Source organism: Biomphalaria glabrata, chromosome 6 (assembly GCF_947242115.1).
Source record: "Biomphalaria glabrata chromosome 6, xgBioGlab47.1, whole genome shotgun sequence".
Classification (NCBI taxonomy): Eukaryota; Metazoa; Mollusca; class Gastropoda; family Planorbidae; genus Biomphalaria; species Biomphalaria glabrata.
Window position 1 is genome coordinate 22650313 of NC_074716.1, and position 21145 is coordinate 22671457.

The window sequence follows — 21145 nt, forward strand, 5'->3', positions numbered from 1 at the left end:
CTGGAAGAAAATGGCTGACTTCCGTCCAGTGGATGGCGCATGAGCCAATCTACAGTTGCCTTTTATGGGTTTGAATTTTTAGGCTGGAGTTAGCCAAGAAAATGAGTTTCAGACGGAATGGGGCTAAAAAACACAGAGAGAGAGAGAAAGAGAGAGAGAGAGAGAAAAAGAGAGAGAGAGAAAGAGAGAGAGAGAGAAAGGAGAGAAAAAGAGAGAGAGAGAGAGAGAGAAAGAGAGAGAAAAAGAGAGAAAGAGAGAGAAAAAGAGAGAGAGAGAGAGAAAGAGAGAGAAAGAGAGAGAGAGAGAGGGCGCAGAGGAGAGTTAAGAGAGTGGAGAGGAATATGAGAGAGAATAGTAAGAGAGAATGAAGCGTGTCGAAGAAAAAGTAAACATGAGTCATGTAGAGGTTAGGATTAAGAGAGAGAGAAAGGAGAAAGAGAAAGATATTTACTGTCCTCCACAAGGTGAGAACTTTCTAAAAGAAGTCAAAACTCACAAGGAAAACAATTTATGACGCGTGAAAAAGAAACAAATTAACATTTTTCTTGAGTTGTTCATTTTTTTAAACCAGTTCTACTTATCAGACAATTAATAACTAAAAAAGTGTTTCCATAAATAGAAAACTTCAATGAGTTTGACCTTGGTGACATGTTTGTGTTTTTATCATCAGTCCTTTCTCATTAATGAGATATCATTCAACTGGAAATGTATTAGTGGGCTCCCTTTGTGAGCCCCAATGACACAACCACACATCATAAGTGACTAGGTTTGATAAAGTACACAATCACACATCAGAAATGACTAGGTCTGACTAAGTTGGTATTTTTCTCATTTAAATATTTCTGGGGTTAGAGAATGAATAAAGTCATGAAAGGCGACTTAATGAGCCTCCATCTCTAAGCCCCAAACTTTGGACACACACACACACACAAAGGGATTACATTTAAAAACCACAAGAAGAAAGGAAGAAGTGCTTAGAAAGAATGAATAAAACATTTCAAGCAAGATTCGAACCCCTTGTTGTTAGCTATCAAGCCACACTCAGAGGTTTACTTCATACTTCCAATTGTACAATGTGATAATAAAATTGTTGGGTTGTCTTGAGCCAACCAGCTCAGGGAGAAACAGGCAGATAGAATCTGAGAGAGAGAGATATGGATCTGAAATCAACTAGCCCTTTAGACCTAGAGATTGTAATTCATTCTCTCTCTTCTCTGACTGTCTGTCTCTCTTTCTTTTCTCTGACTGTCTGTCTCTCTCTCTTCTCTTTCTGTCTGTCTGTCTGTCTCTCCTCTCTTTGTCTGTCTTTCATTCTTCAAACAATTATTTAAGAAAGATTTAACATTAGACATTTCGCTTCAGAAATAATCACTAGTAGCGTAGTTTTAACATTCAATTCAACAATTGCCTTTTTTTAAAAACAATTTACCTAAGTCAGTGCATGAGATTAGACCTCAACTAAAATGTTCCAAAATGTAGATGTGTTAGTAGATGTTATGTAGATGTGTTAGTAGATGTTATGTAGATATGTTAGTAGATGTTATGTAGATGTGTTAGTAGATGTTATGTAGATGTGTTAGTAGATGTGTTAGTAGATGTTATGTAGATGTGTTAGTAGATGTTATGTAGATGTGTTAGTAGATGTTATGTAGATGTGTTAGTAGATGTTATGTAGATGTGTTAGTAGATGGTATGTAGATGTGTTAGTAGATGGTATGTAGATGTGTTAGTAGATGTTATGTAGATGTGTTAGGAGATGGTATGTAGATGTGTTAGAAAGATGGTATGTAGATGTGTTAGTAGATGGTATGTAGATGTGTTAGTAGATGTTATGTAGATGTGTTAGTAGATGGTATGTAGATGTGTTAGTAGATGGTATGTAGATGTGTTAGTAGATGGTATGTAGATGTGTTAGTAGATGGTATGTAGATGTGTTAGTAGATGTGTTAGTAGATGTTATGTAGATGTGTTAGTAGATGGTATGTAGATGTGTTAGTAGATGGTATGTAGATGTGTTAGTAGATGTTATGTAGATGTGTTAGTAGATGTTATGTAGATGTGTTAGTAGATGGTATGTAGATGTGTTAGTAGATGTTATGTAGATGTGTTAGTAGATGTTATGTCCCAGTCTTGTTTGTTTGTCATATATTCACACAGTTCAATGTAATCTAAAAGTATGTACGTGTGTATGGTTAGTGTGTGTGTGTGTATGGTCCGTGTGTGTGTATCTCATGTCCTGTCTCATATCACCTCGTTCTTGACTGACTGTTATCTTTTATGTACTTAGTTATCAGTTTACATTTTTTTTTTGGAGACACTTTAGATTTGGGTAAAAAGTTGGACAGTTAAGAGACCTACCGTATTAGCAGTAGGTTGGAGCTCAAGTACTTTGTGTCGGTGTGGACCAGATGTAGAGCTAAAACTTGGTGAGAGACTGGAAGAGAGTCGGGGGTGGGGCATGTACATTTTTTTTTGGGGGGGGGGGGGAAGTATGTTTGATTTGAATGAAGTTTTAAAGGGGCGGCACATCGCTACGACACTAGAGACAGGGGCGTAGAGACCAAAGGGTTCATTGCGGGCCAATAACTAACAGGAGGGGCAGGGCCGGCCTAAAACCGATATGACCGATTGTTCCGAATTGGCCCGCGCTTAGCAAGGGTCCGTACTGAGGTGGGACTTAAAGGGTTAATATATTTAGTCTACCGTGCGCTTGACATCACTTGAATGAAGTCACTGTCGCCTCTTGGAATTAACTTGCTTCCTATGCATGATGTAGAATACATTTGGATGTAATGATCTCATTCATTGTAAATGTTGTTTGTGTAAACACAACTAAGAAAAGGAGCCTCGCAAGAATCCAATCCCTCGCAATTAGTAAGGCTGGCCCTGGGGGCCGTTAAAAGATTGACATTTATTTACTTCTAAGAAGACGAACGAGTAGTTAATGTCATTACATGACTTCTAGGTAGACATTTACGTAGTGAGTGTCATGATACTACTTCTAGGTAGACATTTACGTAGTGAGTGTCATGACACTACTTCTAGGTAGACATTTACGTAGTGAGTGTCATGACACTACTTCTAAGAAGACATATACGTACTGAGTGTCATGACATTACTTCTAAGAAGACTTATACGTAGTGAGTGTCATGACACTACTTCTAAGTAGACATATACGTAGTGAGTGTCATGACACTACTTCTAAGAAGACATATACGTACTGAGTGTCATGACATTACTTCTAAGAAGACTTATACGTAGTGAGTGTCATGACACTACTTCTAAGTAGACATATACGTACTGAGTGTCATGACACTACTTCTAAGAAGACATATACGTACTGAGTGTCATGACACTACTTCTAAGAAGACATATACGTACTGAGTGTCATGACATTACTTCTAAGTAGACATATACGTAGTGAGTCTCATGACACTACTTCTAAGAAGACATATACGTACTGAGTGTCATGACACTACTTCTAAGTAGACATATACGTAGTGAGTGTCATGACACTACTTCTAAGTAGACATTTACGTACTGAGTGTCATGACATGACTTCTAAAAAGGTCGATACTAAATGGAGTGTAACAAGAACATGACTTATACAAAGTGGTGTATACATTAGTCTTGCAGTGGCATCAAGGTGAACTAAGACGTTGGCATAGAACTGGACCAGGGGCAGGTGAACTAAGACGTTGACATAGAACTGGACCAGGGGCAGGTGAACTAAGACGTTGGCATAGAACTGGACCAGGGGCAGGTGAACTAAGACGTTGGCATAGAACTGGACCAGGGGCAGGTGAACTAAGACGTTGGCATAGAACTGGACCAGGGGCAGGTGAACTAAGACGTTGACATAGAACTGGACCAGGGGCAGGTGAACTAAGACGTTGACATAGAACTGGACCAGGGGCAGGTGAACTAAGACGTTGACATAGAACTGGACCAGGGGCAGGTGAACTAAGACGTTGGCATAGAACTGGACCAGGGGCAGGTGAACTAAGACGTTGGCATAGAACTGGACCAGGGGCAGGTGAACTAAGACGTTGACATAGAACTGGACCAGGGGCAGGTGAACTAAGACGTTGACATAGAACTGGACCAGGGGCAGGTGAACTAAGACGTTGGCATAGAACTGGACCAGGGGCAGGTGAACTAAGACGTTGGCATAGAACTGGACCAGGGGATTTCACTCGGTCAGCTCGACAACGATTGGAACTTGTCGCAAACATCCAAACTCTCGGTCACAAAAACATTTTCACACACACACAAGGAGTAAAGTAAGATGAGACAAGGGACACACAGAGGGTTCCAGAAAGACTTGCAGGACCTGTGTGAGGCCTGTGTGTGAGGCTTGTATGAGGCATGTGTGAGACCTGTGTGTGAGGCCTATGTGTGAGGCTTGTGTGAGGCCTGTGTGAGGCTTGTGTTGAACAGAAAACATAAAAAATAAAACTGACTGCAACATTTGGACGTACAGCACACATCGGGACAATGAACATTTTGTTGTTGTTGTTGTTGTTGTTTCACAAACAGAACTAAAAATTTCATGCAGACAGAACAGACTATGAACAGTTCTTGGTAATGAATTAGTTGACTTGTCTATAGAGAGGAAAAACAACATAACCCTCTATTACCATAGCCTTTACTCTCTGAGACTCCATTAAATGTGACATCAAATATGTTGCTGTAAATAGGGACGCAATACATTAGGCTATTGAGAATAGTATCACAGACCTAAGGGACACAACTGGCAATCTCTGCAATGAATTACTAGATAAGGTAAAATGAGTTAGCGTTGTCAGTTCCTCTTACATTAAATGTGTCATGCTAGTATATGGGTCTATACGGTGGCGTAGCGGGACGAACCCCGGTACACTTGCGTGGCAATAGAGGACTTAGAGGACCTAGAGGACTACTCATTGTTTAGATATTAGTTATCAATGAAAAAAAAAGATCATATCCTTCTGTCTCTCCTGTGCGCGTGTCATTATGTCACATCATGTCACAGCTAAATGTCAGATAGTTGACCATGTTGCGTGCGATAGTTTGAACACGGCTGTGTATGACATGTGCATGTCATTATCACAAGTAGGCGCCAATACGTGCCATACAAAATGACACAACACTCCACACATTGACACAAGGCGCCGGACTTAGTTTAACTCCCCAAGGGACTTAAGAAATGCACCCAGCATAATTATGCTGTGCGTGTGTGCGTATATTTTTTTGTCCCTAACGCTGTGTTTGAGAAAGCGAGAGCAGACGTGAACTAGATCTAAATTCTAGTGACAAAAACTTAGATGTCAAATCCAAGAGATTATCGCAACATTCAATTGTAAAAGAAAGAACAAGTCTGCAGACAATCGTTGGATTTCATCCAGTAATTGTCGGAATTAGTAAACACACACACACACACACACTTGTATCTTACATACATCCTCACACACATAAATGTAAACTTAGACACAACAAGCTTGCATACACATATACAAATATTACATAAACATGTAAACTCAATCATATTGAAGTGTACACCTGTACCCAATTTGTTAAGTAGCACACCTTCACACACACACACACACAGAGTGACGTCTAAAAGTGAAAAGAAGCAGTGTATCTCCAATACTAAATACATAATGTAGGTCTGGAGTCTAGACTATAAGTACAGGGAGGTAATACAAGGTGGTTTCAGTTATTTAACAATGTCAGCTTGCTATTTGTTTCTGAAATGTTTGTAGCAGAAAAACGCGGGAAACTGGCGGTGGGAATACACACAACAGAAACACACAAATCTTGTGAGATCAAGTTAGATGACTGGCTATCTAGGTAGTTTGGCGGTCAGAAGTGGTAGGAAAAAACTAAGCGATAGACCAATGTACCGACCACCTGTCAGAACGACAGATAGATAGATCTAGATAGATAGATAAATCTAGGTAGATAGATAGATAGATAGATAGATCGATAGATGGTAGATGGATAGATGGATAGACGGATAGACGGATAGATGGATAGATGGATAGATAGATAGATAGATAGATAGATAGATAGATAGATAGATAGATAGATAGATAGATAGATAGATAGATAGATAGACAAACAAACTTACCTGTATATGTTTCTCCAGGCCTGTAGGTATCAGGACCAGGTAATCCTTCAAAGATAATCCGGAATCCGTTATCACCAACGGTCTTGTCTGCTGTCGTGTGAATGGGTTTCCTTTCGCAGATCTGTTTCACATAGGAGGCAATATTGCCGTCTGCCGAAAAACACAGCAGACACAGAAGCAGGAAAACCGTTGTCATGGTTACAGACTGTCGTATGTCTGCCATTATTCAACAACGTAATTTTATTTTATGAAATATATCACAGAATTGTTTCACACACACACACGAAGTTAAGAAACACAACGAGGTGGCTTGATCTTTTAGTTTTTAAAGTCAATAGGTGACCATGCACTCAGTGCATTTGTACAATACTTAGTACCAAGTACTACTGAATATACTAAGTACTGTCAGGCTAAAACAGTTTAGGTAAGAAAGAAAGAATGTAATCACAAGATTGGAACTGAATTAAAATATGTATGCAATTAGGTCAATCTCATTTCTAGTTCATGAATTGAACAAAATACACTATGCTTCCTATTATATAACTACACAGTGGAACACATGTAACGCTGAAGTTAACCTAAATTGTAATAAACTAATGTAAAGTTATGCTAAACATATTTTAAGACATTTGACGTATTGTATGTCGTGATCGTCTGCCACGAATGTTGAAGATAAAATTTGGGGTGACATTTTCAGAATCTTTATTACTTGGCTGACTGCCTTCTCAAACACTTAAGATTTATAAAGTAAAAACTAGAATTGATAGGGACTACATTATTATTCTCATTGATATCAAGCGATTTTGACATTAATACAAAGCTTATATTTATATCAGTCTGTCTGGATAAATTCTATCATAGCATATTCTCCCACTTTTCATTCTCGGATCAAGTTAAAATTTCGCGCCAATTATTCATTGTTCATTATTCACGACAACACATGAATCAATTTAAAAAAAATCAATTAGTGGTAATTATTTATTTTTTAGGAAAAGGGTAGATAAAACTTGCAATATTGAAAGAAATGAGAGCGATTGTTTAAGTATAAGTATAAGCTTTGTTTTTAATAAAGTATTTTTTTTTATTTTGCTTGTTAGAGTTATAGACAGACAGGGGACACTACTCGTGTCTTCCATAGCTAGTAGTCTGTTGGATAATAGGTTCAATTTGTGACAGTGCTTCAGAGAGAGAGAGAGTGAGAGAGAGAGAAATTATATTGACATTAATAGGTAAATACTAAAAGCGAAAAAAGCACTACATTTCTATGGTTAGTAGTATTACTCCGCTGTCGTTTTATTTTAAGACTATCACAAACCATTGCGTAGGGTTCAAGAGAACTCTGCTATTGAATCTCTGAATGATTGGATCTATATTTGGTTCAGTGTATTTATCTATGCAGACCTACATGCCCCCTCTCACCCCCCCCCCATATCCTTATCCCCCCCCCCTTCCCGCGTCTAATGCCCTTTTTACTTGCTAAGAAGTTAATTTATTCAAACATTTTTTTTTTTACTTTGGCTTGCATTAGCAAAATTAACGTCAGTGCATCTCAAAGTATGATAGGGGTACTCTGACACTACAGTCACTGTACCCTACTACACACAGCTGTACCCTGTCCACTGTACCCTGCCAACTACACTCGGCTGTCCTACGGACATAAGAAATAGTGCTCAAACAGTTTTTTTTAAAAAAAGGTAACATCAGTGCATTGGCGTAGCTGGGTATTGGTGCGTGTTTAGGGAAGCTATTGGTGACAATGTAATGTACAGAAATCTTACAGGCGTCGCCAGAAATCTTATGTCAAATAAAAGTACACCTTTCCAACTTTGAGATCTATGGGTAGTACTGCTTCTAGGATCAACGGTTCAAGAAGGTTTTAGGTTGCCAGCACAACGACCAACCGCATTTACTTTACCCAAATAATGCCAAGTACCTATTAAAGTTGGGCGGACTCAAAGGCGTCCTAAAAAATACCGAAGTTCAAAATCCCAGTCATCATTTAAATCTAGCTTGAGACCACTACGGACACTCTCCCCACCTCAGTACGGACACTCCCCCCACCTCAGTACGGACCCTCCCCACCTCAGTACGGACACTCCCCCCACCTCAGTACGGACCCTCCCCACCTCAGTATGGACACTCCCCCCACCTCAGTACGGACCCTCCCCACCTCAGTACGGACCCTCCCCCCACCTCAGTACGGACCCTTCCCACTTCAGTACGGACCCTGCCAACCTCAGTACGGACCCTCCCCACTTCAGTACGGACCCTGCCAACCTCAGTACGGACCCTCCCCACCTCAGTACGGACCCTCCCCACCTCAGTATGGACCCTCCCCACCTCAGTACGGACCCTCCCCACCTCAGTACGGACGCTCCTCACCTCAGTACGGACCCTCCCCACCTCAGTACGGACCCTACCCACCTCAGTACGGACCCTACCCACCTCAGTACGGACCCTCCCTACCTCAGTACGGACCCTCCCCACCTCAGTACGGACCCTCCCTATCTCAGTACGGACCCTCCCTACCTCAGTACGGACCCTACCCACCTCAGTACGGACCCTCCCTACCTCAGTACTGCCCCCCCCCCACCTCAGTACAGATCCCCCACACCTCAGTACGGACCCCCCCCCCCCCCACCTCAGTACAGACCCCCCCACACCTCAGTACGGACCCTCGCCAAATGATCCCATGCATGTTGTTTGGAAGAAGTTACGAGCTAGTCAAATCAAATATTTGTTCAACAGCTACAAACACCACTGGAATGTATTTTCTGTAGAGACAACAATGTCTTCAAGTGAGAACCTTTGTGATTTGAGACTGAAATAAATATTACGATGATAAATTTGTCGAAAAGGTTTGAGACTCATTGTGTCGTGAGGTTAAAGAATAAGACTGTCTGGGCTGCTGGGAAAAAAATGTATATTCTGTTGAGCTCTCGTTAATATTTTAATTATGGTGTCGTTTGACTTCAGACAATTTTAATGATTATTTTCCAGTTTTGGAATTATACGATTTTAGTCTAAGTGGTTTTGAATATTTGAAAATAAATTAAGAAAAAAAAATCATGACTATTATTATTATCTCTTATATCATAAATGAAAGGTTAACACATGAAAGATTCATTTTAAAAGAAAGAGTGGATTTGTTTTTACAGAACTTATAATTGTTCTTCTCAAAGGATTTAGATTTATTTAGCTCTGAAATAGCTTTATATTTGGAAGATAAACTCTTCAAATGTGGAGTATGCAGAGTTTGTCATTGACAAGGATAAACGGCAATTATTGCTGTTGTTTTGTTATTATCTATCTATGTATCTATAATATTAATTATAAACTTTTTGTTTTCGATTTCAACTGTAAAGTGGCAGTCTGTGATATTTGAGAAGGTACTTTTATTATGAAACATTAAAGTAAAGAACTAATTAAAGTTCCCTATAGGACTTGCGGTCTAGGGAGCAGATATTGTCAAGCTCATTAGTTTCTGTGGCAGACGGTTAACGAGGGTGTCATGTGACCAATACAACGAACGACTACGTTTGCGTGTTCCGACTAATGTCAGGTACTCATTGGAGATCGTTTGGCCTTGACCAATTGTCCTTAAAGGCCTGAACTCTGACCTGTAACGACGCAACCTGTGGGCAGTGGAGACCATTAGCTCGTTGCCACGTCGCAGGTCAGTGTTGAGAGCTTGTATAACGAATGGTTGGGTTTCCCTTAAAAAAATGTATTCACCAGATACTCGAACCAGAGACCCAGATTGAACGCAGTTGACATGTGTATGTGTTCATTGTATCCCATCAGTCAAGTCTCGAGTTATCTAACTTGGTCAATCTAGCCCAAGTTATCTTCCCGTTGAGTCACAAGTAGACAATAACATTCATTGTCAAGATAAAAGAAATGTAATCATTTTCATGTTCTCTACCTTCCACAGAAAATTACATCATCTTGCTGGTGCTGTTAACATTTTTTTACAAAGCCACCCAAACCTTGGCGCTTCCTTATCCTGAGGCATCTGTCCTTTCGCATTGTCTTTGAACATCGAATGAAATAGATTTAAATTCATGTCTCCCATTGCCCTCACTACGTTATAGGCTACTTCAGATGAGATTTGCTACAAGTAGATACACAATTAGTTTGTTTCAAAACTGTAGCTTGGTACCCTATTCCCACGTAATGCCCCAAGCGTGTGCTTAACGTGCTGACAGCTCAATCTTGCATCACGTCCGACCAGTTTTGGCTATACATCTAGTACCATCAATACTTTGGTTTTCACTTTCTTTCTTGGTAAGTTTTTACGAATAAATTACAGACCAAGACTTAATAAACTGTCCTTCTAACAATTATGTAAAGAATGGTTGTGAGCTAGGACTGATAGATTGTATACGAATGTAATACCTTGATCAGAGATTGTATACGAATGTAATACCTTGATCAGAGATTGTATACGAATGTAATACCTTGATCAGAGATTGTATACGAATGTAATACCTTGATCAGAGATTGTATACGAATGTAATACCTTGATCAGAGATTGTATACGAATGTAATACCTTGATCAGAGATTGTATACGAATGTAATACCTCGATCAGAAATACAAAGACGTGTACAACCTTGCAATCCTACATACAATTGACGAAAGTCTCCAGGTTTAAAATAGATACGGAAAAAAACGTTTGCCGACAGAAATAGTTCAATCTAATAGTGATACCCCCCCCCCTTATTTTTTTTTTTTTGTTGTCAAGTTGGTGTAAGCGCCTGTGTACCCTGATCTAACTGAAGAGATAATCACTTTGATACTCAATGCCAAAATGTCTTAATGTCTCTGGTTCGGCTTCCCAGAGCCTAAGACCTGGAGTAAAGCGTAAGTTACGCTTGGACGGCTTTACATTATTGCACACAGAGAATTATGTTTATTTATGAATGTCTAATTATCTACACCCAGGGCCTTTAGATAGCTACAACTTCGATTATTATAATCCAAATCTAGAAGGTATTTATTTTTAGAGTTAATGACTTAAGTCAGGACTTTCCAGGTTCTTTCAGAAATAAAGGTTTAGAGCAAGGTCAAAGAGAGGGGCGGGCAGAGTTTGAACTCTGAACAATTGCAAAGACAGTTTGACTTTACGGTAGCATATGGACAGGACTATTACAGCTTTTAGAGGCTACCAATTTCTAGAAGATAAGTGAACCAAGTTTAGACATAGTACAAATTATTTGATTTTTTTTTATCTTCTATCGAAGAATCATAGGCCCAGCTTGTATTTTAATCAGGTAATATTCAAACATTTAATTTTGATTGCCTTTTTAAAATAGTTTTATTTGAAATGACTATCTATGATATTCAACCTTTAAGTATCAATGTAGGTGCTCCTCGTGACGAGAGAAGCCGATAGTGTTGATGTTTTTAGTTTGTATTCCGAAGCGTTGAACAAGAAATAGTTGTACATTTCGCATGTCATGTTCAAGACAAACTGGGCTATGAACGTCTAGGGTACTGTCGTACAAATTGTTGGCTCTAATCATGTACTGTTTTTTTGTAATGCGAAAATTGTAAAACAAATTTTCTAAGGGATAATAAAGATTATTATTTTATTATTATTATTGTTATTATGATGATGATTAAATCTGACAGAGATAGTTAAAGTTGAAGAAACAACGAAAAACAAATTTAAAAAAAAATTGTCGATAATTTAGTTATCTACACTCGACAATCTAGTCATCTTTAATCTAGTCATCTTTAATCTAGTCATCTTTAATCTAGTCATCTTTAATCTAGTCATCTTTAATTCAGTCATCTTTAATCTAGTCATCTTTAATCTAGTCATCTTTAATCTAGTCATCTTTAATCTAGTCATCTTTAATTCAGTCATCTTTAATTCAGTCATCTTTAATCTAGTCATCTTTAATCTAGTCATCTTTAATTCAGTCATCTTTAATCTAGTCATCTTTAATCTAGTCATCTTTAATCTAGTCATCTTTAATCTAGTCATCTTTAATCTAGTCATCTTTAATCTAGTCATCTTTAATCTAGTCATCTTTAATCTAGTCATCTTTAATCTAGTCATCTTTAATCTAGTCATCTTTAATCTAGTCATTTTTAATTCAGTCATCTTCAAACTAATCATCTCCTATTTAGTCATCTACAATCTAGTCTCCAATGTAGTCATCTCCTATTTAGTGATCTACAAACTAGTCATCTCCTATTTAGTGATCTACAAACTAGTCATCTCCTATTTAGTGATCTACAAACTAGTCATCTCCTATTTAGTGATCTACAAACTAGTCATCTCCTATTTAGTGATCTACAATCTAGTCATCTCCGACGTAGTGACCTACAAAGTAAACTATCTACAATCGAGTTCTCCTGAGATCTATAAACTAGTTTTCTATAATCTAGAGATCTATAAACTAGTTTTCTATAATCTAGAGATCTATAAACTAGTTTTCTATAATCTAGAGATCTATAAACTAGTTTTCTATAATCTAGAGATCTATAAACTAGTTTTCTATAATCTAGAGATCTATAAACTAGTTTTCTATAATCTAGAGATCTATAAACTAGTTTTCTATAATCTAGAGATCTATAAACTAGTTTTCTATAATCTAGAGATCTATAAACTAGTTTTCTATAATCTAGACTCACTGAATTGACACAATCGTAACACCTGCTGATATTAAACACTTTTAGCGCTATCAACATTATCAACCAAAGGTTGATCTCTTACTTGTTACTAGGACATAAATCCATTGTTTTACGGATATCATCCACGGTAACATATCCATGTGAGCAATCGAATCCACACACCTTGCACTGTTACTGAAAGCAAGACTTGTGATAATCCCAACGAGAAAAAAGGCAACACTTTGTCACAACTGGTTGAAACTTTGCGATAAGCCCACACAAATGTTTCCTGCTCAAATGTCTATATGATTTTCTAGGCACTTTCAAAGTACAGAACAAAAATATTGCAAACCTCCGAAAGACTTCGAGTTACTTGCAACTAATTATAATCGTCAGTGTATATAAAAGGTCTGAGATAGATATGTTTTTAAATACGCGTGACTGTAGTATAGTACTTTTTTTTTTTTGCTTCTTCCAAACGAAAGAGGCAGGTGAGAAGGTGGAGAAGTGGAGAAAAAAACAGCGCCCTAATCGTACGGCCAGACCGCGCGCGGAACAAGTTGTCTGCGTTCTCTCTGTGGTAGGGCTTGCTGAACAGGGGACATAACTGGCAGTAAGTAGAAACGGTTGTTGATGGAGTAGTTGTTCCTCACTCGCAACTCTCCAGAACTTTTATTTAAGGGACTGGGGAAAACTTTCGCATTGAACTTCATTCATAACATTATCTTAGAGTTGGCACATCATTTAGTGGTGTCAGAGGAGCGGTTGCCCCTTCATATCTAGACACTACTTGTTACAAAAACTATAACACAACATGATTGTAATGTTCTTTCAGAGGATAAAAAAAAAATAGAATGTCAAAAAAAAAAAAGCTGTTATACAAATTACTGCGGGCTCTGTAGCTGAGACTTCGGTATCAATTAACACTACCATAAAGTGAGCATCACCATAAAGTGAACATTGCTATAAAGTGAACATTATTATAGAGTTCCAGAGAGGGAGAAAAGAGAGTCTGACACTACCCATAAATATCATAAGAACTTGTTCACGTCTGCTAAATGTTACGGGAGTTACTGAACGTTTGCTCAGACCTGCAGTGTTCTGGTGATCAATGTAGCAACAAGACTTGTTGGTTAAAATGTGGAAGAGTTTAAGGTCATATTATATATTTGTGGTTCAATTTCTGGAAACAAAAATCTGGATGTGTCAAAGACTCATTCCCCCAACCCTCTTTTTCTTTGCGCAGCTAAAAATAGTAATGAATAGTAGTGACCATTCAGTAAACAGAATCAAAACAAAAAACTAAAATTAATTTTTACAAGATCTTTTCAATCAATTAGACAAGAACGGTAACCCTTGAAAGATCAGCAGATCTGAATACATTTGACTTTATAACCTTAATCTTTATGATGTGGGGCTGAGGGGCCACCAGAGAAGACAGAAAATGATGGCTGCCTTTCCGTGAGGTATGCTCCCAGGTTCGAACCCCAGCCCTCCGCCATTCCCCGCCGTCGTGCAGAGTGTTTGGGCTAGGATGAAATAATCTTCCACTCTGAAGTAACATGGAAACAAAAAAAAAATGAAATGAAAACCAATGCAAACATGACAGGCAGAAATAATCAGGGCCGCCGCATACACAAGTCTACTTAGACTCAACTTTGAGTCCTTGACATACTACACAAGTCTAACCTTGACATGTCGCACAAGTCTGACCTTAACATTCCGCACAAGTCTAACCTTGACATGTCGCACATTTCTGACCTTGACATGTCGCACAAGTCTAACCTTGACATACAGCACAAGTCTGACCTTGACGTGTCACACAAGTCTAACCTTCACATGCAGCAAAAAGCTGACCTTGAAATGCCCCATTCTCTTCCTTCCACATCTAGAACTCGCTGTCTAGAACAAAAATAAGACTTCAGATATTGGGTCAATGAGCTGTCTGCTTATCTCTGTCTAGAACTGAGCAGCAGCAATTGAGTCAATACAGTTTTGAAAATAAATGAAGCTACAAAAAAAAACTGTTCCCCCCTCCCCTCTTTGCTTCTTGTACTCTCCCCCCTCCTCCTATATCTTTCTGTTTTCCACTCCATATACATACTTAACGCTAAATAAACACGTTTTAAAAAAATATCTATGTGTCAAAACTAAACTAAACAAAAATTCTTCAGCAATAAAGTTTTGGTTTATTTTGAAAACAAAACCTCAAAAACATTCTTCCCTTGTAGATCTCGTTTTTTTGTCTCGTATGCTGGGACTTTGACCACGTTAATACGAGAAGTTGTTACAATTATCTATCATAAGTTATCGGATCGGTTGGGCTCGAGATCGGATCAGATTGGATCGGATAAAATCAAATCGGGTCGGATCGTCTTTAAACAAAAAATGCCTAGTTGGTATGTAGAACCCACGACATTCGAGTTATTAGCACGACACTACCAACTCCACTCAGTTCACTGCCTGTTTCGGCAATTGTTAGACTTTTGGTCCACTTTTTCCAATCCAACCGACTGATACACTGGTAACCTAGTAGTACGACTTATACACTGGTAACCTAGTAGTACGACTGATACACTGGTAACCTAGTTGTACGACTGATACACTGGTAACCTAGTTGTACGACTGATACACTGGTAACCTACTTGTACGACTGATACACTGGTAACCTAGTTGTACGACTTATACACTGGTAACCTAGTAGTACGACTGATACACTGGTAACCTAATTGTACGACTGATACACTGGTAACCTAATTGTACGACTGATACACTGGTAACTTAGTTGTACGACTGATACACTGGTAACCTAGTAGTACGACTTATACACTGGTAACCTAGTAGTACGACTGATACACTGGTAACCTACTTGTACGACTGATACACTGGTAACCTAGTTGTACGACTGATACACTGGTAACTTAGTAGTACGACTGATACACTGGTAACCTACTTGTACGACTGATACACTGGTAACCTAGTAGTACGACTGATACACTGGTAATCTAGTTGTACGACTGATACACTGGTAACTTAGTTATACGACTGATACACTGGTAACCTAGTAGTACGACTGATACACTGGTAACCTAATTGTACGACTGATACACTGGTAACCTAGTTGTACGACTGATACACTGGTAACTTAGTAGTACGACTGATACACTGGTAACCTACTTGTACGACTGATACACTGGTAACCTAGTAGTACGACTGATACACTGGTAATCTAGTTGTACGACTGATACACTGGTAACTTAGTTATACGACTGATACACTGGTAACCTAGTAGTACGACTGATACACTGGTAACTTAGTTGTACGACTGATACACTGGTAACTTAGTTGTACGACTGATACACTGGTAACCTAGTAGTACGACTTATACACTGGTAACTTAGTTGTACGACTGATACACTGGTAACTTAGTTGTACGACTGATACACTGGTAACCTAGTAGTACGACTTATACACTGGTAACTTAGTTGTACGACAGATACACTGGTAACCTAGTAGTACGACTGATACACTGGTAATCTAGTTGTACGACTGATACACTGGTAACTTAGTTATACGACTGATACACTGGTAACCTAGTAGTACGACTGATACACTGGTAACTTAGTTGTACGACTGATACACTGGTAACCTAGTAGTACGACTGATACACTGGTAACCTAGTAGTACGACTGATACACTGGTAACTTAGTTGTACGACTGATACACTGGTAACTTAGTAGTACGACTGATACACTGGTAACTTAGTAGTACGACTGATACACTGGTAACTTAGTTGTACGACTGATACACTGGTAACTTAGTTGTACGACTGATACACTGGTAACCTAGTAGTACGACTTATACACTGGTAACTTAGTTGTACGACTGATACACTGGTAACTTAGTTGTACGACTGATACACTGGTAACTTAGTTGTACGACTTATACACTGGTAACTTAGTTGTACGACTGATACACTGGTAACTTAGTTGTACGACTGATACACTGGTAACTTAGTTGTACGACTTATACACTGGTAACTTAGTTGTACGACTGATACACTGGTAACTTAGTTGTACGACTGATACACTGGTAACTTAGTTGTACGACTTATACACTGGTAACTTAGTTGTACGACTGATACACTGGTAACTTAGTTGTACGACTGATACACTGGTAACTTAGTTGTACGACTTATACACTGGTAACCTAGTAGTACGACTGATACACTGGTAACTTAATTGTACGACTGATACACTGGTAACTTAGTTGTACGACTGATACACTGGTAACCTAGTTGTACGACTGATACACTGGTAACCTAGTTGTACGACTGATAAACTGGTAACTTAGTTGTACGACTGATACACTGGTAACCTAGTTGTACGACTGATACACTGGTAACTTAGTAGTACGACTGATACACTGGTAACCTAGTTGTACGACTGATACACTGGTAACTTAGTTGTACGACTTATACACTGGTAACCTAGTAGTACGACTGATACACTGGTAACTTAATTGTACGACTGATACACTGGTAACTTAGTTGTACGACTGATACACTGGTAACTTAGTTGTACGACTGATACACTGGTAACTTAGTTGTACGACTTATACACTGGTAACTTAGTTGTACGACTTATACACTGGTAACCTAGTAGTACGACTGATACACTGGTAACTTAGTTGTACGACTTATACACTGGTAACTTAGTTGTACGACTGATACACTGGTAACTTAGTTGTACGACTGATACACTGGTAACCTAGTTGTACGACTGATACACTGGTAACTTAGTTGTACGACTTATACACTGGTAACCTAGTTGTACGACTGATACACTGGTAACTTAGTTGTACGACTTATACACTGGTAACCTAGTAGTACGACTGATACACTGGTAACCTAGTAGTACGACTTATACACTGGTAACTTAGTTGTACGACTGATACACTGGTAACTTAGTTGTACGACTGATACACTGGTAACTTAGTTGTACGACTTATACACTGGTAACCTAGTAGTACGACTGATACACTGGTAACTTAGTTGTACGACTGATACACTGGTAACTTAGTTGTACGACTGATACACTGGTAACCTAGTAGTACGACTTATACACTGGTAACTTAGTTGTACGACTGATACACTGGTAACTTAGTTGTACGACTGATACACTGGTAACTTAGTTGTACGACTGATACACTGGTAACTTAGTTGTACGACTGATACACTGGTAACTTAGTTGTACGACTTATACACTGGTAACCTAGTAGTACGACTTATACACTGGTAACTTAGTTGTACGACTGATACACTGGTAACTTAGTTGTACGACTGATACACTGGTAACTTAGTTGTACGACTGATACACTGGTAACTTAGTTGTACGACTTATACACTGGTAACCTAGTAGTACGACTTATACACTGGTAACCTAGTAGTACGACTGATACACTGGTAACTTAGTTGTACGAGTTATACACTGGTAACTTAGTTGTACGACTGATACACTGGTAACCTAGTAGTACGACTTATACACTGGTAACCTAGTAGTACGACTGATACACTGGTAACTTAGTTGTACGACTGATACACTGGTAACTTAGTTGTACGACTGATACACTGGTAACCTAGTAGTACGACTTATACACTGGTAACCTAGTTGTACGACTGATACACTGGTAACTTAGTTGTACGACTGATACACTGGTAACCTAGTAGTACGACTGATACACTGGTAACTTAGTTGTACGACTGATACACTGGTAACCTAGTAGTACGACTGATACACTGGTAACTTAGTTGTACGACTGATACACTGGTAACCTAGTAGTACGACTGATACACTGGTAACCTAGTTGTACGACTGATACACTGGTAACTTAGTTGTATGACTGATACACTGGTAACCTAATTGTACGACTGATACACTGGTAACTTAGTTGTACGACTGATACACTGGTAACCTAGTTGTACGACTGATACACTGGTAACCTAGTTGTACGACTGATACACTGGTAACTTAGTTGTACGACTGATACACTGGTAACTTAGTTGTACGACTGATACACTGGTAACCTAGTTGTACGACTGATACACTGGTAACCTAGTTGTACGACTGATACACTGGTAACTTAGTTGTACGACTGATACACTGGTAACCTAGTAGTACGACTGATACACTGGTAACTTAGTTGTACGACTGATACACTGGTAACTTAGTTGTACGACTGATACACTGGTAACTTAGTTGTACGACTGATACACTGGTAACCTAGTTGTACGACTGATACACTGGTAACTTAGTTGTACGACTGATACACTGGTAACTTAATTGTACGACTGATACACTGGTAACCTAGTTGTACGACTGATACACTGGTAACCTAGTTGTACGACTGATACACTGGTAACTTAGTTGTATGACTGATACACTGGTAACTTAGTTGTACGACTGATACACTGGTAACTTAGTTGTACGACTGATACACTGGTAACTTTATTGTACGACTGATACACTGGTAACCTAGTTGTACGACTGATACACTGGTAACCTAGTTGTACGACTGATACACTGGTAACCTAGTTGTACGACTGATACACTGGTAACCTAGTTGTACGACCGATACACTGGTAACCTAGTTGTACGACTGATACACTGGTAACTTAGTTGTACGACTGATACACTGGTAACCTAGTTGTACGACTGATACACTGGTAACTTAGTTGTACGACTGATACACTGGTAACTTAGTAGTACGACTGATACACTGGTAACCTAGTAGTACGACTGATACACTGGTAACTTAGTTGTACGACTGATACACTGGTAACTTAGTTGTACGACTGATACACTGGTAACTTAGTTGTACGACTGATACACTGGTAACTTAGTTGTACGACTGATACACTGGTAACCTAGTTGTACGACTGATACACTGGTAACCTAGTTGTACGACTGATACACTGGTAACTTAGTTGTACGACTGATACACTGGTAACCTAGTTGTACGACTGATACACTGGTAACCTAGTTGTACGACTGATACACTGGTAACTTAGTTGTACGACTGATACACTGGTAACCTAGTTGTACGACTGATACACTGGTAACTTAGTTGTACGACTGATACACTGGTAACTTAGTAGTACGACTGATACACTGGTAACCTAGTTGTACGACTGATACACTGGTAACTTAGTTGTACGACTGATACACTGGTAACCTAGTTGTACGACTGATACACTGGTAACTTAGTTGTACGACTGATACACTGGTAACCTAGTAGTACGACTGATACAATGGTAACCTAGTAGTACGACTGATACACTGGTAACTTAGTTGTATGACTGATACACTGGTAACCTAGTAGTACGACTGATACACTGGTAACTTAGTAGTACGACTGATACACTGGTAACCTAGTTGTACGACTGATACACTGGTAACTTAGTTGTACGACTGATACACTGGTAACCTAGTTGTACGACTGATACACTGGTAACTTAGTTGTACGACTGATACACTGGTAACCTAGTTGTACGACTGATACACTGGTAACTTAGTTGTACGACTGATACACTGGTAACTTAGTTGTACGACTGATACACTGGTAACTTAGTAGTACGACTGATACACTGGTAACCTAGTAGTACGACTGATACACTGGTAACCTAGTTGTACGACTAATACACTGGTAACTTAGTTGTACGACTGATACACTGGTAACCTAGTTGTACGACTGATACACTGGTAACTTAGTAGTACGACTGATACACTGGTAACTTAGTTGTACGACTGATACATTGGTAACTTAGTTGTACGACTGATACACTGGTAACCTAGTAGTACGACTGATACACTGGTAACCTAGTAGTACGACTGATACACTGGTAACCTAGTTGTACGACTGATACACTGGTAACCTAGTAGTACGACTGATACACTGGTAACTTAGTTGTACGACTGATACACTGGTAACCTAGTAGTACGACTGATACACTGGTAACCTAGTAGTACGACTGATACACTGGTAACCTAGTTGTACGACTGATACACTGGTAACCTAGTAGTACGACTGATACACTGGTAACTTAATTGTACGACTGATACACTGGTAACCTAGTTGTACGACTGATACACTGGTAACTTAGTTGTACGACTGATACACTGGTAACTTAGTTGTACGACTGATACACTAGAAACCTAGTTGTACGACTGATACACTGGTAACTTAGTTGTACGACTGATACACTGGTAACTTAGTTGTACGACTGATACACTGGTAACTTAGTTGTACGACTGATACACTGGTAACTTAGTTGTACGACTGATACACTGGTAACCTAGTTGTACGACTGATACACTGGTAACTTAGTTGTACGACTGATACACTGGTA

The 21145-nt window shown here is 39.0% G+C and overlaps 1 protein-coding gene across 7 annotated transcripts in view; it reads right to left on the minus strand.

Annotated features, from left to right (window-relative positions):
* Positions 1–13213, minus strand: part of LOC106078023 (spondin-1) — a 216923-nt gene extending 203710 nt beyond the window's left edge. For 4 of the 7 annotated variants that reach the window (XR_008778654.1, XM_056033655.1, XM_056033656.1 and 1 more), the window contains exons 1-2: positions 12842–13212; positions 6113–6522 (exon numbers count right to left, since the gene is read on the minus strand). Coding sequence is in view for 6 of the 7 variants with exons in the window: in XM_056033655.1 (XP_055889630.1) it covers positions 6113–6335 (223 nt within the window). In the remaining variant the exon portion in view is untranslated. Of the gene's footprint in view, positions 1–6112; positions 6523–12841 lie in introns of all 7 variants that reach the window. The other 3 variants (XM_056033652.1, XM_056033653.1, XM_056033651.1) reach the window with 1 other exon arrangement.
* Between the last annotated feature and the right edge of the window lie 7932 nt (positions 13214–21145).